This window comes from Mirounga angustirostris, unplaced genomic scaffold (genome assembly GCF_029215605.1).
Source record: "Mirounga angustirostris isolate CCGP_5_RB_7025 unplaced genomic scaffold, mMirAng1.0.hap1 SCAF_8, whole genome shotgun sequence".
In the NCBI taxonomy this organism is placed as follows: Eukaryota; Metazoa; Chordata; class Mammalia; order Carnivora; family Phocidae; genus Mirounga; species Mirounga angustirostris.
In genome coordinates, this window is record NW_026991716.1 from 118188167 (window position 1) to 118214742 (window position 26576).

A 26576-nucleotide genomic window follows, 5' to 3' on the forward strand; every position below is an offset into this window, starting at 1 on the left:
AGAAATAAGCCATAAGAGACTCTTAATGATAGAGAATAAACTGATGGTTGATGGAAGGAGGTGGGTGGGGGATGGGTTAGATGGGTGATGGGTATTAAGGAGGACACTTGTTATGATGAGCATCGGGTGTTTTATGTAAGTGATGAATCACTGAATTCTACTCCAGAAACCAATATTGCACTGTATGTTAATTACCTAAAATTAAAAATTAAAAAAAAAGAAAGACTATGTCTTTACCAATAGTCCTGCTAACCCAGCATGAAGGGGATTAAATAAGAAGTAGTTGATGGCAATAATTGGAAAATAAAACATCCAATTATTCCCAAATGAGACATCTTTATCACACCAATCATGGCCATTTATAACCAAAGGCAGAAATTACAGCGCTGTCACACATGTGTGAACATGATGTTGATTGCATCACTTCCTAGTGTCTGTAGTTCTGCCAGATGAGTCCCTCTTACCTCTTATACTGAGCCAAAGCATGCAGTTTCAGTAAAAAGCCTACAAATAATATACTTTCTATTGTGCTAGTCATTTCTATTCCTCCTGGTTATTACAAATTTGTAGGGGAAAAGAGATAAACTCTGAAATGTAGGTTTCTTCTATTTTCTCTTCTGTGTCCTCTACAAATGCATCTCTGTTGTGCTGTTGGGTTGGAGGGAAGGTTTACAGCATTTTTTATCTTTTTTAGGAAGTGGGTGTTTTCTATTTACATGAATATTAGACTTGCAGAGGAAACATTTTTGTTAACTTTCCCCAAAAGTTTGTTACATACTCTAAATCCATATTAATTTTTACTTGGACTCTCTATTCTTCATTGACTACATCTCTGCTCATTTATTATTTCTCCCATGCACCAATTAAATTTAGAGTGGTTTAATAGGAATATGGTATGCATTCCTCTAAAAATAAGGCATTTAGCAATTATCATTAATGAACAGTATTAGCTCCTCATGTACTAGTGACCCTGACTCAGTCTAAGAATAAGTTGTACTCAAGAAAGGATAAATGAACTAACTGAAAAAAAAAAAATAAAACTTGTTGCATTAAGCAATGTATTTCCAATAGCATTTTACTTTTTGTATTTAATAATTACTAAAATTTATTAAATGTTTATATAATTTTGATCAATAATACTAATTATAACACTAGTACTACAAGTACTACTAATAAATGATAATGGATCCTAGGAAAAAAATAATCCCTAAAGCCATATGGTTATAAGAAATTTTTTTGAATTAAAATTTCAATTTATATACATAATTTTCTTTCTGATGTATGATAAGGAAATCAATCAAATAATTCCAGGCATAAACATATATTACATTAAAACAAAATTCAGGGGAAAATAGTAGAATGGAATTATGAGTTCAGGGACAAAAAGATATGATAGATTTTCTAACAATGATGACCTTCCTTGTTCAGACATTTTTTAAAAAGTGATAAAGGTAGTATAAAGACAGGCAGCCTCTACAAGACGGACCCCAGTGATCCCTTCCTCCTGGTATTCATGCCTGTGTCATCCCATCCCCTTGAGGATAGGCTTGACCTAATGATTTGCTTCTAACAAAGAGAATACCGAAGACGTAAGGGGATACATCTTCTAAGAGTACGTTACAAAAAGACTGTGATTTCCATCTTGCTCATCCTCTTTTGTCCCCCACCCCCCTCTCTCTCTCCCTCTCTCTCTCTCTCTCTCTCTCTCACACACACACACACACACACACACGTGCATGCACGGGTCATATTGTGAACTGCCTTATGGAGAACCCCAGTAGCAAGGAGCTAGGAAGGGCTGCTGCCATTGGTCAGCAGAGAACCAGACCCTCACTCAAACAGTCCACAACGAACTGAATCTTGCCAACAATTATGAGAGTGAACTTAGAAGCAATTTCTACTTAGTCAAGTCTTCAGATGAGACTGGAGCCCTGGCCCTTGACTGCAGTCTTGTAAGAGATCTTGAGTGACCTGACCCAGAGAAACTGTGAGAAAATAAATGGTTGTTTTCAGCGTTAAGCATAGGGACGATTTGTTACACCGCACTAGATAGATAACTAATACAATAATTGTGTCAGATGGCTATTGTTTCTAGAATCCATTAGATACATTTAAGAGTGACAAAATATTTTGAATTTAAAAATGACATTTTTCAGTAATCGTGACATTACATCATTTGCAGCTATTTAAACTTATGAGTAAGACATTTATAGGGCAACTTGTGATGTGTGTGGGGTTCATAATTTTTCTGAATCCTTTTGGAGAGTACATGAACAAAAAATTAGCAAAGTCCTGACAGCACTGGGAAGCCTTCATTCTTTAGTGATAGTGAAAGAGGTTAAGGGAGAGAATTAAGAGTGAAATAGGAACGAGAGGGGTTAATTTTCTGCTTTGAAGAAGTAAGTTTAGTACTTGAACAGAGCTAGGAAGTGCAACAAAAATAAGAACCCCCAGCAACTGAGAGCTTACAGTTAAACGTGCTATCTCATTTAATCATCACTACAAACCCTTGAGGGAGATTTTATCATCATGGAGGTTTGAGGGGACCATAGCCCATGTTGTTATCATACCCTATGTCATTTTGTTGAGTTGAGCTTACAGACAAGGCACCCAGTTATTTATCCAGCCATTTATCCATTGGAGCCAATATCCATTTAAGGGATACATCTACCCATTTGTCCAATTTATCCAATACATAATCAAGGAGCTGTGAGTACATTTACAGCATCACATAAATATTAATTTGCCCAAGAGCTAAAAGTCTACATATAGATGTCAGACTCTCCTCATCACAAAAGTAAAAAGCATGAGGCTTAGGTCTAATCCTAAGATTCTGATTCCAAAGTCCTGTGCAGTTGATGGCTCTGTCCTTCCAGAAAACAAGGAAAATTATTAAATGCATTTTATACTGTGTTCAATCACTCACGGATTCTTGTTTCTCCTTCTACATAGAAGCATAGTAATATAGTAATCCCATAGTAAATACATATCCTAGACCAAACACAAACACTTTAGTTAAGATTCAAAAACATTTTTATTGTGCCAAAAATATATATCACAGAATTTACCATTTTAACCATTTTTAAGTGTACAGTTCAGTGCCATTAAGTACATTCACACTGTTGTGCAACCATTATCACACCACCATTCATCTCTAGAACTTTTTATCTTCCCCAACTGAAACTCTACAGTCACTAAACACCACCTCCCCATTGTCTCCTCTCCACAGCCTGCTGATGACCACCATTTCTACTTCAGGTTTCTATACATTTGACTACTCTAGGTAACTCATATAAGTAGAATCATATATGACTTGTCTTTTTTTTGGCTGGCTTATTTCATTTAGCATAATGTCTTCAAAAGTTTATCCTTCATGTTGTAGCATGTGTCAGAATTTCCTTCCTATTTAAGGCTGAATAGCATTCCATCGTATGTATATACCACATTTTGTTGATCCATTCATCTGTTTGTAAACACAGGATTGTTTCCACCTTTCGGCTACTGTGAATAAAGCTGCTATATACATGAGTGTACAAATATCTGTTTGAGTCCCTGTTTTCAATTCTTTTGGGTATATACCCAGAGTTGGAATTTCTGGATCATATGGTAATTCTGTGTTTAATTTTTTAAGGAACTGCTATCCTGTTTCCATGTCAGCTGCCCAATTTTACATTCCTACAAGATTCCATAACTTTTAACTGCAAAGTCTAACTAAAATAAGTGATGAATGATATAAAAGGAGTGAGGTAAACAATTGGCCCACAATTATTGACTCTCTGAGTTTGAAAGACCCTTAAAGTACATCAGTCTAAATATCCATCACATATTTGAAGATAATGCTGGAAGTACTTGAGTGATGATTATATTACCCTCTAGCAAACATTGATTAAAAGCTTGTTATGTGCCCAGCACAATGCTGTGAAAAACTAAAAAAAAAAAAAAAATCACTCATCTTTCTCTGGAATTCTTTCCCATAACTACCATATGTAGCCTTAAACATAGCAACCTATCCATTTACCTAGGATAATGATTCACCTGGATGGAAAGACCACGTATTTCAATTATTTTACTTCTTGTCTATCTCCATGGGAAAGATAAACTGGTTTGAAAATGATGTGAGTTGGTAAGTAATTGCAATGTGAGTCTTTATGAGGTCACCATAGCAGTTACAAAAACAAAAATTATATTTTTAAATATATAATTGTAGCTCTTTAACCACGCCTGCCTACATTATTTTCGTTAAATGTTCTTCCACAGCATTGGCCAAGTTTAGATGTTATACAACTCTGAGGTTTAATCATTGTTTAGATGAAAACCATTTCTCAGTTGAGAAAAAACAAGTACCCCCAAATGATGATGAGGACAGGTAGTAGATAAGCATATTATAACAAGAAAGGGAGTCCTTTATAAGTGCTGCTAATGCTGTAAGTGCCCTAAGCTCTGGAAATGGTCTCTCTGCAGGGCTTTGAATGCCCTGGTATCTTTCCTCTTCTTTAAGACTTCTACTCAAAGTCACAATAAGGAAATATTATTCAGCCCTACAAAAGGAAGGAAATCCTGTGACTTGTGACACTAAGCTAAGTGAAATAAACCAGACAAAGAAAGACAAATACCACATGATCTTGCTTATATGTAGAATCTAAATTGGTTGAACTCATAGAAGCAGAGTAGAATGGTGGTTGCCAGGGGCTGAGGTGGGGAAAATGAGGAAATATTGGTCAAAAGATATTAGGCTTCAATTATGCAAGATGAATAAGTTCTGGGGATCTAATGTACAGCATGATGACTGGTAGTTAACAATACTGTACTGTATACTTGAAATTGATTAAAAGGGTAGATTTTAAGTGTTTTCACCACACACACACACTCCAAAGATAACTATATAAGGTGATGGGTATGTTAAGTTTGATTGTATTTCTCATTTCACAATATATACATATATCAAAGCATGTATAAATGTATGCAACTTCTGTTTATCAGTTATACCCCAATAAAGCTGAAGAAAAGACTCATGCATGATAAGGTGTGAATGACAGACAGGAACTCTATGCCTTAGTCCTCTTGGCAGTGCAGAACCTTAAAGATCAACACTTTTAAAACCTATAAACTTTTTCAAAGACTTTTCTTCCATGAACTCAGAAATGTCATGATTTCATAAGTGGTCAATCAGAAATTAATATCAACACCAGAGAACCAGTTTGTAACCATATAATTGGTAACAACCTTGCATCCCTATAATTTCAGCCTAAAAACAAAGAAAACTAGAATTTTAGGCTGGCCTCTGCTGCAGAATTATAAATGTACAATTCTTGTTTGGTTTGGAAATATTTGGAAAACTTTATCTAACCTTGTTATAGTCTTCAAGCCCTCCTAGCTAGAAGTGATTGATGTAATGGAAACTTCCATTTTACATAGGAGGAAACAAAACTCTGGGGGTAAGTATAGAACTAAGAAGGGCAAATTGAGATTAAAATTCAGTATTCTTTGTCATATAGCCTACTTGCATTTAAGAGAAAAATCCTCAAGAAATCATGTAAAAAATTCACAGGGAATAAATTTCTAGTACTGGAATTTCAGGCCGTCCTTAAGTCAACTTCATCAACATTTCTAGTAAACTTGGACTCCACTTGAGAAGTGCAGGTATGGGGAGGGGTATGGCAAAAGAGAAGGGGAGAAATAGGAGAAGATAAATTCTTCATGTTTCCTATTCCACTTCTCCAATTCAACTCAAGTCGTCAACATTTATGGAAGGTTTATTATGTATTCAGCATTCTTTAAGGTGCTGGGAGACAAAGCAAATTAGATCTGGATTTTACTTCAAGATGCTCCAAATCCAGTATTGTAATGTGGTTTATTTATTTATATATTTAATCAATTATATTCTAGAAAAACTTGCTGGTGGGGTGAAATATTTTACAATTTTATAGTCTTATATTGCAAGGTAAGGAGTGGCTAATATCTCAGAGCCCCTCAGAATCTTTTCCATGGTCAGCATCACCATAAACAGTTTACCCCAGCTGGAACCAGCCTCTGTCCTTCCCAGAGAGACCACACTATTTTTAGCTTAGGCTGGAAAAATCTTCCTGTGCCACTCTTTGCCAAGGTTCCAGCTGCTTTCTGTTTGCTAATCTCTGTTTAGCATTGCAAAAACTCCAGAATTTTCTCAGCTTACCCTTTGCAGTATTACAAAAATATAGTGAGACTTTAGGTTTGTATTACATGGCAATCATTCAATAATAGTATTTCTTGAATGCCTATTTCAGGTCCCTGGGATATACCAGTGAATAAAACAGGCCAAGATTCCTGCCCTCATGGAACATATACTCCAGTTAGAAGATATAATAAAAATCCAAAATTATTGAGTCTCAGAAAAGATATACATTTTACTCTCCTGTAAAATAAGTCCAGATTCAGCTGGCCCAGGACTTCTTTGGTGGCTCTACTATCACCCAGGATCAAAACTCCTTCATTATTTCTCCTTTCTTATCCCTATCTCATAGCTTCCATCCTCTTGGTCACCTCATGATTAGAAAATGGCTGTTGTAATCCAGCCATCACGCCCATATTCCAGGCAGCAGGAAGGAGAGGAATGCCTGATTGCTAGTCAGCTGTTTTAAAATAGCTTTCCTAGAATCCCCATCCAATTATGTCCACTTGGAGAAAGGTTATCTGTCAGGGAGGAGGGAAACTATAGCTTTAAAGCTGGGCACATACATGCAACCATCAATGTAGGGGTCTTATTAACAGGGAAGAAGGGGAAAATGGATATTGGATAGGCAACCATCTCTGTCACAGATATCTTAATCTCCAGTATGATGTGTCTGCATATGTGTGTATCTATCTATAAGTAGATGATAGATTGATTGATTTATAAGGAGAAATTTATATCACATGGGGAATTATCATATATATGTAGTACTTAGGGGGTTGTTGCAAATGCTTTTTAAAAAAATCTTATCTATAACCCTAATTTTATTTTATTTTTTTTTAAAGATTTTATTTATTTATTTGACAGAGAGATAGCGAGAGCAGGAACACAAGCAGGGGGAGTGGGAGAGGGAGAAGCAGGCTTCCCGCCGAGCAGGGAGCCCGATGCGGGACAACCCTAATTTTAAATATTAAACTTCTATCCATCTATAAATGTTAGAGTGCTGATTATTTCAGCTAGACAGTTATTATTTACAGAGTGCAAGTTATGAGTGAAATTATTGAGTAAAATGCACCATTCCTGGTTCTCAAAATAATCTGCAAATTCCTTAGTGTATTTATAATTGAAATCAAGAAGATTTCCACTGATCTCCTAAATAAGAGAGGGAAAAAAAAGCCCTTCTCTCAGGGGTCCTGTTTTGGGTTCAGGGAAGATAGTGTGTGTCCCTAAATCCTTGACCTCTTCCTGGTATGGCAGGGCATGAGACTGCAGTCAACTGTCCCCTCCTCTCTTCTTTGCCACGCCCTCAAGCCCCAGGAATGGACACGACCTGTGGCTCTAAAGCAGCAGGTGTAATGGGAAGAGAGCTCTGGGCACCCGATTAAACTCAGCTCTGGTTCAGTTGTGAAGAAGCTGACTTCCTTTCTTTTGGCCTCAGTTTTCTTTCTTTTTTTTTTTTTTTTAAAGATTTTATTTATTTATTTGAGACAGAGAGAATGAGATAGAGAGAGCATGAGAGGGAGGAGGGTCAGAGGGAGAAGCAGACCCCCTGCCGAGCAGGGAGCCCGATGCGGGACTCGATCCCGGGACTCCAGGATCATGACCTGAGCCGAAGGCAGTCGCTTAACCAACTGAGCCACCCAGGCGCCCCTGGCCTCAGTTTTCTAATTTGTAAAATGAAGGTGATTAAATTTACTGTCGCAGCAATGTATTTTACTGCTAGAGTAATCACTAACTTCTTGAAAGGTTTCTGAATTTGTACTGTTTGTGTCTTTTTTTTTTTTTTTTTGTCTTAGAAACAATTTTGACTGAAGACAGGCATATATATCAACATAGTAACAGCACATTTCCCAGTTGTCCTGACAAAGAGGAAATTCCTTCAGTAGTGTGTTAGTCAACTCAGGCTGCCATAACAAAATACCTATGATTGGGCGGCTGCAACAGCTGACATTTGTTTTCTCATAGTTCTGGTGGCTAGAAGTCCATGATGGAGGTGCCAGTAAATTCAGTTTCTGGGAGAGGTCTCTTTTTGGCTCGTAGACAGTCACCTTCGTGCTGCATTCTCACATGGCTTTTCCTCTGTGTATGCATGAGAGAGAGAGAGAGCTCAGGCGTCTCCTCCTCTTCTTATAAGGACTCCAATCTAATTGGATTAGGACCCCACCTTTATGACTTCATCCAACCTTAATTACTTCGCTAAAGGCTCTATCTCCAAATACAGGTTGGGGCTTCAACGTATAAATTCGGGGAGGGAAGAACACGATTCAGACTACCTATCACAAATAGTCACATGAAGTGCAGTGTTCTACGATCATGTCTTGATCATTGTGGTGACATAGTTGATAAGCCTCATATGCTGTATGTCAGCTTAAAGTCTCAAATAGCTTCCTCATTTGGGACCTGACTTACTCAAATTGTATAGCTTAGCTGACAATAAGACTGGATAATTGCTCCATGCTCTTTCATTTCCCTCATTTAACTGCCCGAGAACGAAAAGACAAGCTTCCTTTCAAAGGGTACACATTTAGTTTAACACTCACTCTTCAATATTTATTTCTTCAGAGCAGAAGTCTACTACAAACAACAGAGACAATTATAATTAATAATGACAATAAAAACACACCATTGTCTTTCTATTTTAGGCACTTAATCAATTTTTTTTCAATAAGCCAACAGAGAAAGAAATCTAAACTTCACTGAGTGCTTACTCTGTGCCTGGCATAATACTAGGCCCTCTGCATAATTTGCTCAGTAAATCCTCACAACAGCCCTAAAGACTATTATTATATCCACTTACAGAGAAGGAAATGAAAGTAAATTATTTTGGGTAAAGCTGAATATATGTAATTTCAAGTAGATTAAGAATCCTCTGTATTGTTAAAAAGCTTGAGACAGAACTATGTGTGGATATGGAATGATCTCCAAATACATTGTGGGGATTTTTAACTGATAGTTGTACATGGTATAAAATTAAAAGGTAAAAAAAAAATAAATATAGTGACTCGTAAGTCTTGATTCTTGGTGTCTCCATTTTTCTTCCCAGTGGCAACCATTATTACCAGTCTCCTTGTATTTCTTTCTAGAGATATTCTATGAATTTAGCAGCACATATACACACATACACATATTTTGAAAACATAAATGGTGGCTAATTCTAAGCATCGTTCTGCACTTGCTTTTTTTCAGTGAACAATATATTCTCTCTGAAGAAGGGAACTGAAAAATTAAAGGGTCTGGAGTAAAAAGGTGACTTACTTCTCATCGTACATCTCTGAATAATTTTTAACTATGTGCGTGTGTTAATTTTTTTCAATTATAAAGCATACATGCAAGAAAACTGCATATTCTTAGTCTTTGGATGAAGATCTTATAAACAAGTGGTAAGATTTTAAAGAAAACCAATTTGAGGTCCTTTTACTTCTCTTTTAATTTTGTGGCACCACTAACTTTCTTCTTCTTGAGGAATGTGATTTTCAGCAACCTTTACTTTCTGAATTCAGCTTTGGATTGTGATGCTACCTAATTCACTACTAAAAGCAACTGTTACTCTTGTCAGTGAAATATAGAATCTAGGTTTTGGGATAAAGCCTGGCCACCCCCTGGTGGTCTTAGTTTGAATAAAAATAACCTTCAACTATAATCACTTTTCTTTATAGCAAGTTTTGGAGTCCTAATATTAAGAGATAAAAAGGATCAGAATCCATCATACTTATTTTACAGTTGAGAAAATAGAGTACCAAAAGGTAAAGCAATGTGCCTCAAAACACAAAGCAGAGAGTCCTGACATTCAGTCCATTGCTTTCTCTATTAAAAAAAAATGCCTTAATAATAATTATCTTATAAATATTCACTGAATTTGTCACAAAAAGGTTATGCTGTGTATCACCCTCAAAAGGGGGGAAAATAAGAAAAGCAATTACAATTCTTACAAACTATATTACCTGCAAGTTCTTTTCAAATTTGGAAGTTAGGTTTCAGACATGAGTTTAGTATTTCTGGAAGAAGTCAAGTTAAGTTTTAGACATGAGTTAGAATTTCTGGAAGAAGTCAACTTTATGGGGAAATTTGAAAGAGGACAGAGAGTTGGCTTGTGGGATAAGAAGGTAAAGATTTTTCCTGCGTAGGGGGCAGCATTAAAGAACACCCAGAAAAGTCAGTGGGTGTAGAGAACAAAAGAATCTTTCAGAAGAAATCCGTGGGCAATCCATGTTAGTGAGATGGGGGGGTGTGGGGGGGGGAGATTTAATTTTCCTTTTTAGCTTCTTGAAAGTTTTCTCTTTGAAGGGTAGTGGAGAATAAAACCAAATTCTAACACTTTTTAATTTACTTAAGAACATTAATTGCTCTTAAGGTTTGTTTTTAATGCACCAGACTTTTTAAAAATTAAGACTATATTTTTTAAGAGCAGTTTTAGGTTTGCAGAGAAATTGAGGGAAGGTACAGAGATTTCCTATATATCCCCTGTCCTCACACATGCATAGCCTTCCCCATTTTCAACATCCCTCACCAGAGTGGTACATTTGTTACAACTGATAAACCTACACTGACACATCATTATCACCCAAAGTTCATAGCTTACATTAGGATTCACTCTTGGTGTTGTATATTCTATGGGTTTAGACAAATGTATAAATGACATGTCGATCATTATGGTATCATGCAGAATATTTTCACTTCCCTAAAAATCCTCTGTGCTCTGCCTATTCACCTCTCCCAACTCCCACCACCCCTCCTCCACCATGCAACCCCAGGCAACCATTGGTCTTTTTACTTTCTCCATAATTTTGCCTTTTCCAGAATGTCATATAGTTGAAATCATACAGTATGTAGCCTTTTCAGATTGGCCTCTGTCACTTGGTAATATGCATTTAAGCTCCCTCCACATCTTTGCATGGTTTGATAGCTCATTTCTTTTTAGCGCTGAATTATATTCCACTGTTTGGATGTACCACAGTTTATTTACCCATTCACCCGCTGAAGGACAACTTGCTTCCACATTCCAGCAGTTATGAATAAAGCTGCTATAAACATCCATGTGCAGGTTTTTGTGTGAACATAAGTTTTCAACTCCTGTGGGTAAATACCAAGAAGCAGAATTGCTGTTTGGCATTTTTGGTTTGTAAGAAATCACCAAACTGTCTTGGTATGTTTGGTTTTGTAAGAAATCACCAAACTGTCTTCCAAAGTGGCTGTGCCATTTGCATTCCCACCAGCGATGAGTGAGAGTTCCTGTTGTTCCATATATTCTTACCAGCATTTGGGGTGTTGGTGCTCCAGATTAGGGCCATTTTCATAGGTGTGTAGTGGTTACCCCAGTTCTCCTAAACAAGTCTTTCAGTCATGTGGCTTCTAGATCCCTCACTGTTCTACTGGCCCTTCTTACGAAGCTCTATTTATGAGGAAACTGAGACTCAGAGAGAAATTATTTGCTGAAAATCATGCAGTCAACATCATCAGAACTGAAATTTCTGTTCATCATTATTTACAATGAATTGATTCATAGTGTGGTGACTTCCTTTTTACTGTGAATTATATAAGAAAGAAGAAAGAAAGAAAGAAAGAAAGAAAGAAAGAAAGAAAGAAAGAAAGAAAGAAAGAAAAGAAAGAAAGAAAGAAAGATTGATTGATTGATCTCACCACCCTGGGATCATACCTGAGCTGAAATCAAGAGTCGGATGCTTACCTGATTGAGCCACCCAGGGCCCCTGGAATGATAGCTTTTGAAGAATATGCTATCTTCCAGAGCTAAGAAATCCGAGGCACATAATGAGCATGCTAGATTATTAATGTCTGAAGCTCAGATTTAAGATGATCCTACACATTCTCTGTATACTTGGCAAAGTGTTTCTGTGTTTAAAGTTTTCTTTCTTAAGAATATATAAACAACATATACAGTCCAGAGAAATAGCTTGATACTGTATTATATGTTTGTTCAAAAGTGAAATGTATGTAGTAACTGAGGTTTATGCTTATCATAAACGGTTAAGATTTATGAATTGCCGAGTAAACCTCACCAAGAATCCTGGAAATGAATGATCCTGTTTTGACTGATTTCTCCCTGAGGTCAGTTCTAGGTCACCGTAGTCAGAGTCTTTACGCCACTTAGTCATGATGAGAATTATAGTTGACCTGGATTTCCTCATTGATGTTTCCACTCGATTAGCTCTGAAATATAAAGTGTATGAGTTCTGTTTCACTCTAGACTTAAGTAGCTGGAAGCTTCTGCTTTTCTTCCCAAACATACTCCCTCAAATTTATACAAGTCAGAAGTGCCAGTAGAATCACAAAACAGATGTTTCTGACATATGATTCACTGACAGGGACTTGGCGGGCACCAGTTTAGGAAGTTTTCACAGGCTCCAGTTACTACATAACAGATCCATTTCTTTCTTTTTTTTATTTTTATTTTATTTTTTTATTCTTATGTTAATCCCCATACATTACATCATTAGTTTTAGATGAAGTGTTCCATGATTCATTGTTTGTGCATAACACCCAGTGCTCCATGCAGAATGTGCCCTCCTCAATACCCACCACCAGGCCAACCCATCCTCTCACCCCCCTCCCCTCCAGAACCCTGTTTGTTTTTCAGAGTCCATCGTCTCTCATGGTTCGTCTACCCCTCCGATTTCCCCCGCTTCATTCTTCCCCTCCTGCTACCTTCTTCTTCTTCTTCTTCTTTTTTTCTTAACATATATTGCATTATTTGTTTCAGAGGTACGGAATAACAGATCCATTTCTACTAATTCAAAGTAACTGGACAAGAACAATTTGAATTAGTAAAATCTTTAGTCATATACTTAAGATGACCTTTCAATTATAATAATTTTAAACTTATAGAGATATGACAAGAGTAATACATAAAATTCCCATATATCTTTTACCCAGATTCCCAAATTCTTAACATTTTTACCGTATTTGTTTATGATTCTATTTGTGCATGTCCATGTTCCTTGTTTTTTCTGAACCATTTGAAGTATTATCCTTTTATAATTCCCTTTATCTCTTCTTACTTCCTAAGTATTTCCTAAAAATAGAGGCATTTTCTTACATAACCACGGGATAGTAATCAAATTTGAGACACTTAAATTGATGCGATATTTTTATCTAATCAACCATTCATATGTTTTCAATTATCTCAATAAGGTGTGTATGACAGACAGCAACTCTCTCTGTCTTAGTCCACTTGGGCTTGGTAAACTCCTGTTGCAGACCCTTAAAGATCAACCCATATAAAACCTATGAACTTTTTCAAATGTTTACCTTCATGAGACCCAGAAATGCTATGCTTTTATAAGCAATCAGAAATTAACATCAACATCAGAGAACAAGTGTAAGCACCTTGCGTCCATATAATTTCAGCCTAAAAACAAACCAAAGGAGTTTGAGCTTTAGGCTGGCCTCTGTTGCAGCTAAATCAATGTGCAGTTCCACATTGGCTTTTGAAATATTTAGAATACTTCATCTCACCCTATTAGAGTCTTCAAGGCCTCCTAGCTAGAAATGATTGATGTAGCTGAAACTCTTCCACTGTTCAAAACTCTAAGGAAAGTAGAGAACTGAGAAGTAAAGGGCAAATTGAGATCAAAACCCAGCATTCTCAGTGTTCTTTGTTGTGTGGCCTATTTGCATTTAAAAGAGGAATCTTGAAGTAGTCAATTAAAAAACAGGGAATAAACTTCTAGTCCTGGAATTTTAGGCAGTCCTTAGCAAGCAGAAAATCAGATCAGTGGTTGATGGCGGGGAGCGGGCAGTGGTGATGGGCAGGGGTAGGGGCAGGTTTGATTAGGAAGAAGCACAAGCGAACTTTTCTGGGATGATGAAAATGTTCTGTGTCTTGATAAGGGTGTCAGTTCCATGGGTACATGCACTTGTCAAAACTGATTGAACTGTACACTTCAGGTCTGCTATAAATAAGCCTTTAGTAATGTGTGGTAAGGTGTGGGTTCTGGGGAAGCATTCTCTATTCCTGTGATTAGGTCTTGGTCTTTTAGTGAGCCTTGCTTGTGCATCTGGAGTGTGAACTTCCCAAGTGTTCCTCAGGTTTTTTTTTTTTTTTCCTTCTCTGTTAAGATAGGACAGGATGTCTAGAATGGGCTAGAGTTGGCTATTTCTCTTCCTTCAGGTCAGTTAGGCTCTGGTTAACTAGTTTCTCTGAGGGCAGACCTCGATAAGAACAGAGTGCTCTGGCATATTCCAAAATCATTCTCCCCACCTCAACCACCCCACCCCCCTCCAGAAGCAGGAGGTGATTTTTCTCTGATATTTACTGTGGGAACCTGGTTGGCCTCATGGAAGTAACTCTCACAATATTTTGGATCCCCCCTATGATGGTGTCTCCTTAGAGATTTTAACTCTCAGACTTCTCTGCACTGAGCCTCCAGTAATTTATGAATTCTAGATCGTGTTTTCCTATTTGGTGCTGGTTCCATGGTAGTCTCCACTACTGAGTCTTGGCTCTGGTAAGCCATGACTCGCTGCATTCACCTGTCTGGCTCTCCAATCTGGGGGGCAGAGGTTTGCTATGCGTCCTCCCCTCAAAGATCCGAGAAGAGTTGTTAATTTTCAGCTTTTTACTTGTTGTGAGGACAGAGTAGTGACTTCTAATCTCCTTACATACAAAATCAGAAACCAGAAGTTCAGGCTTTAAAAAAAAAAAAAAACAAACTTTTTATTTTAAATTATTACAAATTTACAGAAAGGTTGGAAAAATAATTCAAAGTAATCCTGTATAAGCTTCATGCAGATTCCCAAATATGAACATTTTGTCACCTTTGCTTTATCTATGTAGCCATCTGTTTAAGAACCCAATTTTCTAATTTTTAAGTGCTTGAGACATAGTATATACTTCCTGAAAACAAGAACACAGTCTTACATGAACACAATACAGTGACCAGAATCAAGAAATTATTATCGGTATACAACTATTAACTAATCCACAGACTCTTTTCAATTTCTGCCAACTGTCCACTATTGTGCTTTACAGAAAAAGAAAAACATCTTTCTAGTCCAGGATTTAATTCAGGATCGTATGTTGCTTTAGTTGCAATGTCTCTTTAGTGCACTTAATTGGCAACAATTATTCAGTCTTTCTTTGTCTTTCATTACTTTGATGTTTTTGAAGAGTACAGGCCAGTTATTTTGTAGGATGTCAGTGAGATTGGGTTTGTCTGATGTTTCCTCATTATCTGCATTCCTCAGGTTAGCAGTTTGGGCAGAAATGTCACAGAAGTGACATTGTGTCAGAAGTGACCTGTGTGCATCAGGTCAGGAGGCACATGATGCTGATTTGTGTCATTATTGGTGATATTGGATCACTTGGCTAAGGGTGGTGTTTGCTAGGTGTCTTCATTGTAAAGTTACCAAATTTCCTTTTTTAACTAATAAGAATCTAGTGGGGAGATACTTTGAGATTATGTAAATATCCTGTTTCTCTTTATACTTCCTCTCACTAGTTTTAACATCTATTGATGATTCTTGCCCAGAACAATTATTACTATGGTGACTGACAAATGATTACCTTGTGATTTTTGTTATTTCTTCTACCTTTATTAATAGGAACTCTATTTTAAAGAAAAACTGCCTCCTCTCCCATTATTCTTATCTGTATGGTTTCTTAGATTCTTATTTTATTCAGTAGGTTATAATCTGTAACAAGCAATATTTTAACTGGCCCATATATGCCCAGGAAAAGCCCCCTCCAGCGGTTTCCTATAACCTTTCAACGGTCTTTATAATCTTTTCGTGCACTTCCTTACTTTCTGGCAGAGGAAGGTTTTCCAGGCCTGTCATGATGCTAACATCTTTAAATGAAATTAAAACTTGTCTTAAGCCTATAGGTATTTATTTAATTCCAACTAATGTTGAAGGTTTCACTGTGCTTAAAACACTAAATAAGATGGTCACACTTGGTGCTTCTTCCCCAAACCTTTTCATGTGAAGTGGCTGCTCCTAGAAGGAAAGTCTGGGGACTGGCTTATTAATTTCCTTTTTGTTTGCAGGTGCAGACACTCATGGCTGACTAGCTGTCTGGGTCTCTGGTCTTTCTCTGTGACCGTGAGTTTAAAGAATGTGAGGGCTCCCACTCTGTGTTTATTTGGTCAAGATGATGTAGTTTAAATTGGAATTTAAGTTGTCTGTGTCTGATAAAGTAAGTGACTGCAGTCTCCATGTTGACACTGATCCAGGAGCTTACAAGCCATCTTGTGTCACTTTCAAAAACACAGCATATGGGAGGTGAGAGTGAAGTGACATCAACCATCTTGGGATCTTAGGTTCACACAAGGGCAAAGGACATGAAAACAATGAAACATATACACTAGAGGGTATGTGTAGTGTGCAAACCCTCCTAATCTGAGTTGTATTCCTGAACAAACTGATTAATTAACTAATAGGATCCATCTGTGTGTCTCCCCCTGTCCTTCCCTAACTCCTCTTCCTCTGCCAACTCTTACATATGCATGTTTTCCCCAAGGTTCTGTTTTTGGCCCTTTTGTCTTTTCATAGAACTCTTTTCCTGAGTGAGGACAATTCTTTCCATGACTTATGTATTTTCTACATGCAAACAGAACTCTTGCCTTAATCTCTGACTGGAATGTCCAATAGTTCATAAGAAATTCACATTCAATGTATTAAAACTGGAGCTCATTTTCTTTCCATACCGGTTTCTCCTCCCATGGTCCTTATTTCAGTGATGAGTCCTTGTATCGACCCAGGCACCTAAGTCAGAAATTTGGGAATCATTTTGACACCTCCCTGTTCCTTGTGTATCATTTATTATAAGTTATTGCCTTAAAAGTTTCATCTGACTCTATTTTTTACTCCCATTACCATAATCTTTTGCTTGAACAAATGCTAAATTCTTTTAACTGGACTCCCTATCTCTGATCTCTGTCCTCCCAATTAGTGTTGCCAGATCTTTTATTATTTTTTTATTAAACCTTTTATTTTGAGATTATTTTAGATTCAGTTGCAGTTATAAGGAATAGGATAGTGAGCTCCCGTGTATCCTACACTCAGTTTCCTCCAATGGTAATATATTGAAAAACCATAGTATAATATTACAACCAGGGTATGAACATTGATAGTCAATATACAGAACTTTTTCACCACCCAAAGAAGTCCTCGTGTTACTCTTTTATGGCCAACCATTTACACTCATCTGTAACCCCTGGCAACCACTAATCTGTTTTCCATTTCTATAATGTATATAACATTTCAAGAATGTTATATAAATGAAATAATACAGTATGGAAGCGTTTGGGGTTGACATTTGTTACTTAGAGTAATACTCTGGAAATTTATCCAGGAAACTTTTTGATACAGAAGATCTTTTAGAATGAACATTTAATTTATCACATTGGAAAACTCTGATGGTTCCCCTTGTTTAAATTACAGTAGAGGGGCGCCTGGGTGGCTCAGTTGGTTAAGCGACTGCCTTCGGCTCAGGTCATGATCCCAGGGTCCTGGGATCGAGTCCCACATCGGGCTCCTGGCTCAGCAGGAAGCCTGCTTCTCCCTCTCCCACTCCCCCTGCTTGTGTTCCTGCTCTCGCTGTCTCTGTCTCTGTCAAATAAATAAACAAAATCTTTAAAAAAATAAAAAAATAAATTACAGTAGAAATCCAATTCCATTGGTATAGCACACAAGACTCTTCATGATCCAGCCCCACTACAACACTCTAGTCTCTTCACCCAATAGCCTTCACCATACCCCTTCTATCTGGCCAGGCTGAGTCCTGGCTGCTACAATCTCCTATGCATCATACTTTTTTTCTTTTTCTTTCTTTCTTTCTTTCTTTCTTTTTCTTTTTTACATCTCTTGGGTTGCTCATGTTACTCCTGATCCTACAATGTCCTCCATCTCCTTGTCTATTTAAAGAAAACCTCATCATTTACTCACCTCAAACATTACCTTCTTTCTGAAGTTTTCCTCCAGCACTGACAACTTCTTTTAAAAATACCTGTATATATTTCTAATAGCACCTACAGTATTTTGATCACAGTTAATTGTTGAAAAGTTAGACAATCTCTTGAGGGCATGGACTACATCTTATTGCTTTTGAATCCCAAGTACCTAAAACTGTACTTGGTGTAAAGCTGACCATACGACAAGGTTTGTGCCAGTTTACCTGGCTTCGTTATTCACTGCACTCTCTTTCACTCTCAAAAGTGTCATATTTGACAAATAAATTATATATAGTCACCTTCTGCATAGTACATGCTTGGTAAATGTTTGAATGAATGAATGAGCTTTAATTTTAACTAGCCCCATATCTGAGCATTAGTTACTATACAATACACGTAGTGAGAATTTTTTAAAAGTCAATTGTTTATGATATCTTTTTTTCCTAAGCTTCACTCCTGCCTGATTTAATATTGCTTCAAGTTACCGTGGACAACACAGCACTCAATCGTCTTTTTGCTCGCTGTTTGGTTTCAGAGTTGCTGTAGCTTGTCTTACTTTGTAATCGTCAGAAACACTTCCTGATGCCAGTCTTCCAAAACCTCAATGAACTAATAAAACCCAAAAAACTCCGCAGTGAAGGCTGATGTGCAAAAACAGAAGTTGTCAGAACCATCACCCAACCCTAGAATCACCGCCTCGCTAGATCTAAGTCAGGAGAGGTGGCGCAAAGCTCTTTGTTTTGCCCCAAACAAAAATGGACGCCGTCGGAGTCAAAGTCCTTTCCTCTGCGGACCAATCGAAATCTAGCATTCCGGGCTCCTGCTGTCCTCACTTCCGCCTCGTCTTCCGGGGTCTCTAACTTGGCGAGTCGGGACTGTCCGCTTCCGACGCGGAGCGGCTGTGGCGGCGCCAGGGCGGCGAGGCCCGGACGCGGCGGGCGGGATGAGCGGGGCGCGCGGCGGAGCGGGGCGGACGCTGCGGGTGCCGGGCCGCCACGGCTACGCGGCCGAGTTCTCCCCGTACCTGCCGGGCCGGCTGGCCTGCGCCGCAGCCCAGCACTACGGCATTGCGGGTGAGGCCGCGCTGCCGGGGCGGGGGCGGGGTCCCGTCGAGCCCAGCTTCACCATGCGGTCGGAAAGCACTTCCGACAGCAGACAGTGCCACAAATGAACACCAGGGGGAGCCCAGGCACGAGCCGGTTGCCGCTTCCTCCTTTGTCCGGAGTGGGTCTGGAGACCGAGTCAGTGGTTTTTTCCAGTTACAGTGTGGCAGTAGCACGTGGGAGGTGCCTACTGGCTCGTGTCCTTATTCCTTAGTGCACCGACTCCACCGCCACCGGACCCCCTACCCCCACCTCCAGGCACACCTCGGCTTAGCAGCTGTGACCCCTCCTGCCAGTACTTGGAAGGCGGCGGTCTGCAGGGTCACCCCCCAGTACCTGCTAATGGGTCCCCCATCCCCTCAGTCTGCATCCAGGCTGTCTGTCCGTAAGAAGGATGGCCCTCAGCGGACGCTTGGAGTCTCCCAACAATTGATCCAAGTTCCGCCCCTACTTCTGTTGTCTCTGGAGGAATACACACTTTTGCAAGTAGTTGCTGGAGGTTCAAGGTCACTGTCTCTTTTCAAGGACTAGATTCAAAGGCGGGGTTCCATTTATAAATTTTTAACTTTTAATTTGTATCTTAGCTGTTATTTACGCACTGAAGCTCTGTGAAATACGTCACTGCGTAATAACAGATATTGATAGTTGTTTTTGTTTTTGTTTTTTGGGTCCTACAGCCGAAAAAAAAATGATGTGGTTTCTAAACCTCAGAGGGGGAGAAACATTTACTTATGTTTTCACCACTTAGCTCTTATTGCTTGCATTTGCACATTCACATTTACAATACTTGCCCATTAGTTGGGTTGAAACTCATGAGTTTGATATTTTAAATTAAATCTTTTGTAAAAACTTACAAAAGTTTTTTAAAAAAGTCATTCATGTTTAAATAGAGTGTTTTTCCTCCCTCAGTCCATATAACAAGTACAACTTTTAAAATATGCTTGTCTCTTAGTAAAATAATTCATTTTTGGTAGATAACTGATTCAGCACTTTACCTCCTAGTATGTGGTAGCAGGTATTTTGTTTTAAAATCCTATGTTGAATATATTTTAGGTTTATTGGTGAGGCAGTTTAACGTAGTAGAAGGAGCAGAGTTTCTGGGGTCTGTAGGCCAAAGGTTTCTTTCACGTAAATGAGGATGATGACACATACATGGGAGGTTTATGTGCCTTGGCACCCTGCCTGGCCACAGAATACAAATTCAAATATCTCTCCCCTCTGTTAGAGCTGTGTCTGGATCCCAAATGTAGGTGAGATAAGTTTAATATTTCATGGTTGAGGCGCAATATAGAAAGAAATGGAGAGCACAATCCTGATCATTTTGTATACGTGGTCTCAATAACTTTAGGGAGGAATTTGTGGTAGTAAAATTAGGTACTCAGTGCTCAGTCCCCTTTGACCTTAGATGCTCCCCTGGCAAGTTCAACAGCGTGACCTTGAATTTTTTTTTTTCCTTAGGCTGTGGGACCCTTCTAATATTGGATCAAAATGAATCTGGGCTTAGACTTTTTAGAAGGTAAGGTGGCTCTAATGATTAAACTTACGTGTATTCTCTGTTGCTATTAAAGCCTTAATATAATTAGATTTTGAATCTTTTTGATGAGTAGAAGATTTTTTAATTTTTAAATTTGCAATAGAAAAGAAACTTCAGCATTTGCATGGTAGAGAACATAGTTTTGCCAGTAAGTTGTGATTATATCATTTTTCTTCTGAAGTCCTTGTCTCTTAGTGTCCAGTTATAAATTATAAAGCTTAAACATAAAAAAAAAATGTCAACTGGTTAGTATACTGTGGGACATTTCTAACTTTGCTGTCTTCTTCACATAGTTTAGTTTTACTCATTCAGGAGCTGATTATCCATTTTGTGAGTTACCTAGCACTTCTTGCCCTTGCTTCTTTCTATGACTGTCTTGACTGTTGGACTTATTAACACCTCCATCAGGGTTAGTCAATGTCAGAGAAAGGAAAGGAAATCCTGTGAGAAGATAACTACCTGCTCACAGCTCGGGTGAAAGTTTTATGTGGAAAGTTGCAATCATTGGTCTAAATTAGTATTGTGAAGTGCTTGTTGCTCCCTCCTGTGGACCACAAAAACCAGGGAGCACCCAGGTATGGCAGCATGCCCTCACGGAAATCGTGCCAAATTTCTAGATGGGAGACCTCATTTTCATCTAGCTCTGCAGTTTTCTGGCATATGTATGACCTGGGCTGTTCTTTTCTCTTTTTTAATAATATGTTTTTTAAAGATTTTATTTATTTTTGCTAGAGAGAGAGTGAGAGGGAAAGAGAGAGTGAGCATGAGCAGGGGGGAGGGACAGAGGGAGAAGCAGACTCCCGGCGGAGCAGGGAGCCCCATGCGGGGCTCCATCCCAGGACCCTGGGATCATGACCTGAGCCAAAGGCAGCCGCTTAACCAACTGAGCCACCCAGACGCCCTGGGCTGTTCTTTTCACCTCTCTGAACGCATTTCTGCTTCTGTCAAGTGCTTGCTCTACTTATCTTCCATAGTCGTGAAGACTCTGTGAGATAATGTGTGTTAAAACATGTGATAAACTTGAAGAAAAGCTATAAAATTATGATTGTTATTTTATGTTCGGCTGCCTGGGTAACCAGATGTTCTGTTTCACCTTCCCTGGTGTAGCTTTGACTGGAACGATGGTTTGTTTGACGTGACCTGGAGTGAGAACAACGAACACGTCCTGGTCACCTGTAGTGGCGACGGCTCGCTGCAGCTCTGGGACACCGCCAAGGCCGCCGGGCCCCTGCAAGTCTACAAGGAACATGCTCAGGAGGTATGAAGGCAGTCTTCCTGGGCCCATTGTTTTTCTTTGGATGAAATCCACTTGGGGATGGAAACATGGGGACAAGAAGTTTAAGCTTTGGTATTTGTCATGCATGTGAGATGTCATTTATTATAGGATTATTGAAACATAAAGTACATCTTGGCCTGAGGGGCTAGGAAAGAAGAAAAGGTCAGGCTTCTCATTAGTCTGCGAGGACGCCTCCAGTAGTACGTATGCTGTGGTCCATTTCCTCCGGAGAGGCCCGTCACTTTCTTCCCGCTGGAGGATAGGCCTGCCCCCCGGCAGACCGAAGACAGGAGGAGGAGGCCTTTTCACGGAGACTTCACAGGATTCCCTCTAGGGCTTCAGTAAGATTCCTAAGGATTTTCAGAATATACTGGAGCAAGAGCATCAAATACTGATTATGAGACAGCGCTTAACTGAAGAAATTTGAAATCTTAAGCCAGTTCATGTGTGTAGGTTCTTTGTGTATATATACATGGGTAGCATAGAAAATAGTTTGGTTTTCAATCATATAGAACTACCATATATATTTTTAATGAACGTGATGGTAAGAACAATCCCTTTTGGCATTTTACCTTAAATGTTCAAAAATTTTCCTTGAGAATTCTTAATTGCAGGAAACAAACTGAGGGTTGCTGGAGTGGGGGGTGGGGTGGGAGGGATGGGGTGACTGGGTGATAGACACTGGGGAGGGTGTGTGCTCTGGTAAGCACTGTGAATTGTGCAAGACTGTTGAATCTCAGATCTGTACCTCTGAAACAAATAATGCAATATATGTTAAGAAAAAAAAAAAAGAAGAAGAAGGTAGCGGGAGGGGAAGAATGAAGCGGGGGAAATCGGAGGGGTAGACGAACCATGAGAGACGATGGACTCTGAAAAACAAACTGAGGGTTCTAGAGGGGAGGGGGGTGGGAGGATGGGTTAGCCTGGTGGTGGGTATTAAAGAGGGCACGTTCTGCACGGAGCACTGAGTGTTATGCACAAACAATGAATCATGGAACACTACATCTAAAACTAATGATGTAATGTATGGGGATTAACATAAGAATAAAAAAAAAATTTTCCTTGAGGTAGCAGTAGATCCTTCAAGTGAAAACTTGCACATTTACGTTCAGACTTGTGTCTGCCACAGTGTCTGGCCCATAGAAGGCCTCCAGTGAATGCTTTATTAGATGCAAGAATATTAGTCTTTTGTGATAAAAAGATTACTCGTGTGAGGATTCCAGAAATCATTGTATAGCTATAGCTGTTAAAAATCAGTATCTCTAAGATTGTGACTGAAAATAATGGAAAATTTTAGGTCCTCTATTTTATGGTGAAGCCTCTCTGAATAAATATACTTACAAATGATCATGTTTTCATAGAATCACTGAAGACAACTCTGGTAAAGGAGAAACTTTAGTTTCAGGATGTTCAATGCAAGAATCCCCACAAAGCGGCATGTCCAAAATTTGGACATTTTTGTGGTACCTTCACGATGTTTGCTTTTTCCTAATACTACTTACAATTAACTTAGGTTTTTTTGCTTTAATATTTTTCCTCTCAAAAGGTTTTTTTCTTTTTTTTTTAAATCTTTAGTGCTTTGTACTGTCTTATAAATTCTAGGACTATAACCAATAGGTCATAAAATAATATATCTAGTTATGTTAAATGGGATATATTGATTTAATATATTTTAAAAATGATCTTTACATTGTTATTTCACTTATCCTAAAACAGTTATATTTAGGAAGCCATGGAATTGATGGCTAACTTAGAATGTACATTTAGTAGTTTTCAATGTACGTTTAAATATGTAATGAATGAAATAAAATGTATGTGCCAGTTAAAATCATCTCTTGTACAACCAGTGGTGTATACTACTCTCTGGGAAATACTGCTCCAGAATGTTCCTGACGATAGTCACTCAGCCTTTACTTCATCTCAGTGAAAGTGGATCTCACTGTCTCATGAGATAACTTATTCGACTTTAGATTGCTCTAATGGTTAGAAAATTGCTATCTTAAGTCCAAATCTACCTTCTGTCAACCAACTGTTGTTTCTGATGCCTTTCTCTGAAGTGATGAGAATGAGTCTAGCCCCCCTTTTCCAGGGGATCCTTGAAAATAGCCACCATGACCCCTTTTAGTCTTTCCTCTTCCAGACTATGCATCTATAATTCTTTCAGCCTATCTTCAGATTACATGGTCTTTGTATCTTTTACCCTCTTGGTAAATTCCTTCACATACTCTCCTTTTTCATGGTCATTTCTGACGTTGCATACATGATTTATTCTAGAAATGTGATGATCAGTGCTGAGCTTTTTAAAGCTTTTTTTTTTTAAGATTTTATTTATTTATTTGACAGAGAGAGACATAGCGAGAGAGGGAACACAAGCAGGGGGAGTGGGAGAGGGAGAAGCAGGCTCCCCGCAGAGCAGGGAGCCCGATGTGGTGCTCGATCCCAGGAGCCTGGGATCATGACCTGAGCCAAAGGCAGATGCTTAACGACTGAGCCACCCAGGCGCCCCTGAGCTTTTTAAAACTTTGCCACCATAATCTTGAGCCTCTGGTTCTAATAATATTACCTAACATGGCTGGCTGTACATGTTCCTTGGCCATGTCGTAGTGTTGGGTTACTTTGAATCCACTGGTAAGGGACCTCGATCTCTGTTATTTGAACTGCTCTGAAGCCAGTTTATATCATTCTATAATTATGTAACTGGGTTTTTTTGAGCTGAAGACATCTTTGTGGGTTTTTTTCTTTCAGGCTATTTTTTTCCCTTAATTTCTTTTCAAACACAATTTTTGATAAGTGCGTGTGTCAGTTACGATGCCTTCGCTGTTCATGTAATAGAGAATACAACGAAAAGTAGATTCAACAGAGTTTATTATCTCACATAACCAAGTATATGGAGAAGGAATGGGTGCTGCTTGGTTATTCAGGGCTAGACAGTGCCATCAAATACCCAAGTTGTCCTTGCCTTTCTGCTCTTTTATCCTCAGTGGGCATTGTTTTCTCCTTATGCTGCTTATAGTTCCAAGTATCATCTTATCCCCTTTGAAGGTCAAAGGGCAAAAAAAGTGAATGTCCCTGTCTTGGGACTCCTTTTGAGGAAAAGCTTCCTCAAAGCTTTACAGCAGATACCTCTTCACATCTCCGTAGCTAGAAGAGCATCATATCCCCAGTCCTAACCGTGTCACTTATGATAAGGAAACAAGCCACCATTCCTGCCTTCACCTAAACAAGATTCAGCCCTGGGATGAGGAAGGGACAGCGCTTTTTCCCTGAAGGACAGAATTAGGGTTCTGTGAGCAAGGAAGAAAGGGAGATTGGCTCTGCTACAACATACTTGTCTTTCTCACAGTCCTTAGTAAAAATCAAAGTATGCCAAGCAGGGTGGTGAATAGAGAATGTAGGATACTCGTAAAGGCCATCTGCTGTGAGATTGTGAAGAGAAAGAATTTCTGGTGATTAACTTAAGGCTCAGTATTAAAATACCAAATATTTGGCATTTTGTCATTGAAGAGAAATACAGCATATATTCAAAGCATGTCTCTTATATCAAATACTAGAAACACTGAAAAGGATTTAAGAGCAAGTGAGAGTTTTGAGGAGCTAATAAATATTTGTTGAATAAATTAGTAAGTGAACGAGCATAGCTGATTTCCTTTTATTTTTTTTTCCCACCAGCATGTTCAAGAATAGCAAACAATGGGTCGTTTTTTCCCATGGGTAATAGTATAGAATAAGGATGAGTAGCCAGGTTTCAATCAACTTTGGGTTGAATCCTTGCTTTGTAACTTAGCTGCTGTGGGACCTTGGACGAAGTTACTTTTTTTCTCCTGAAAATTAGTTTCTTCGTTTGCAAACCGAGGATAATAGTAGCCTATGTCCTAAGGTTGTTGTAAGTACTTAGAACAGAGCCAACACTAAATAAATAAGAGCTCTTATTATTATATCTTATTATACTAGGGTTAAAAAGATACAGAACAAGTTAGGAATCCTGCACTTACCCATTTCATCACTTGGTAACTGAGAAAATGTCCAACAATCAATTTTCAGATAATCAGATGGGTAGGTGCTGAAGTGAAAAGGAGAAATCCAAGACCTAGATATGTTTTAGGCCTGGGGAATGAAGGGCTTGGTGAAATGGAAAGGAAGAAAAACATGGACATTATCTGTATGCATAGCTTCTAAACTTAGCCTCAAAGCAAGAATCTGATTCTTCTCTCCTTTGTTTACCTGGTGTCTACAGAGGCCATTATGTCTTTTGAGCCCATTAAATGCCTGTAGTTTAGCCTGCTGCTGAGTATATAAGAGGAGTGGAAGAACAGGAAAATTTTAAAAAGGTCCAGCAAGAAGGAAAAGAGAGGGTAAACTGAGAATTTTGTTTCTGTACGTCATGCCTTACAACATGGTGCTATTTCAAGGTGACAGTGACTCAATTTAATGTTTACATCAATATCTAGTTTCCCGTGTGCTAATTACAGTTTTTTTAAAAAATAGTTAACATTTGTCTTCATTGTCAAATAGTAACCTTATCAATTTGCTGAATTTTTTTTTTAAAAGATTTGATCCACTTGAAGTTTTTGGTTATGAAAACTTATCTTTGAAGTAAGTATGCAACTAT

The 26576-nt window shown here is 38.5% G+C and overlaps 1 protein-coding gene across 1 annotated transcript in view; it reads left to right on the forward strand.

The window, feature by feature from the left end:
* The first annotated feature begins 18899 nt into the window (after positions 1–18899).
* The window catches only part of PEX7 (peroxisomal biogenesis factor 7), an 84965-nt gene continuing 77288 nt past the window's right edge, over positions 18900–26576 (forward strand). The window contains exons 1-3 of the mRNA XM_045865614.3: positions 18900–19127; positions 20616–20673; positions 21799–21949. Coding sequence (XP_045721570.1) covers positions 18998–19127; positions 20616–20673; positions 21799–21949 — 339 coding nt within the window. The 5' untranslated portion in view covers positions 18900–18997. The remainder of the gene's footprint in view (positions 19128–20615; positions 20674–21798; positions 21950–26576) is intronic.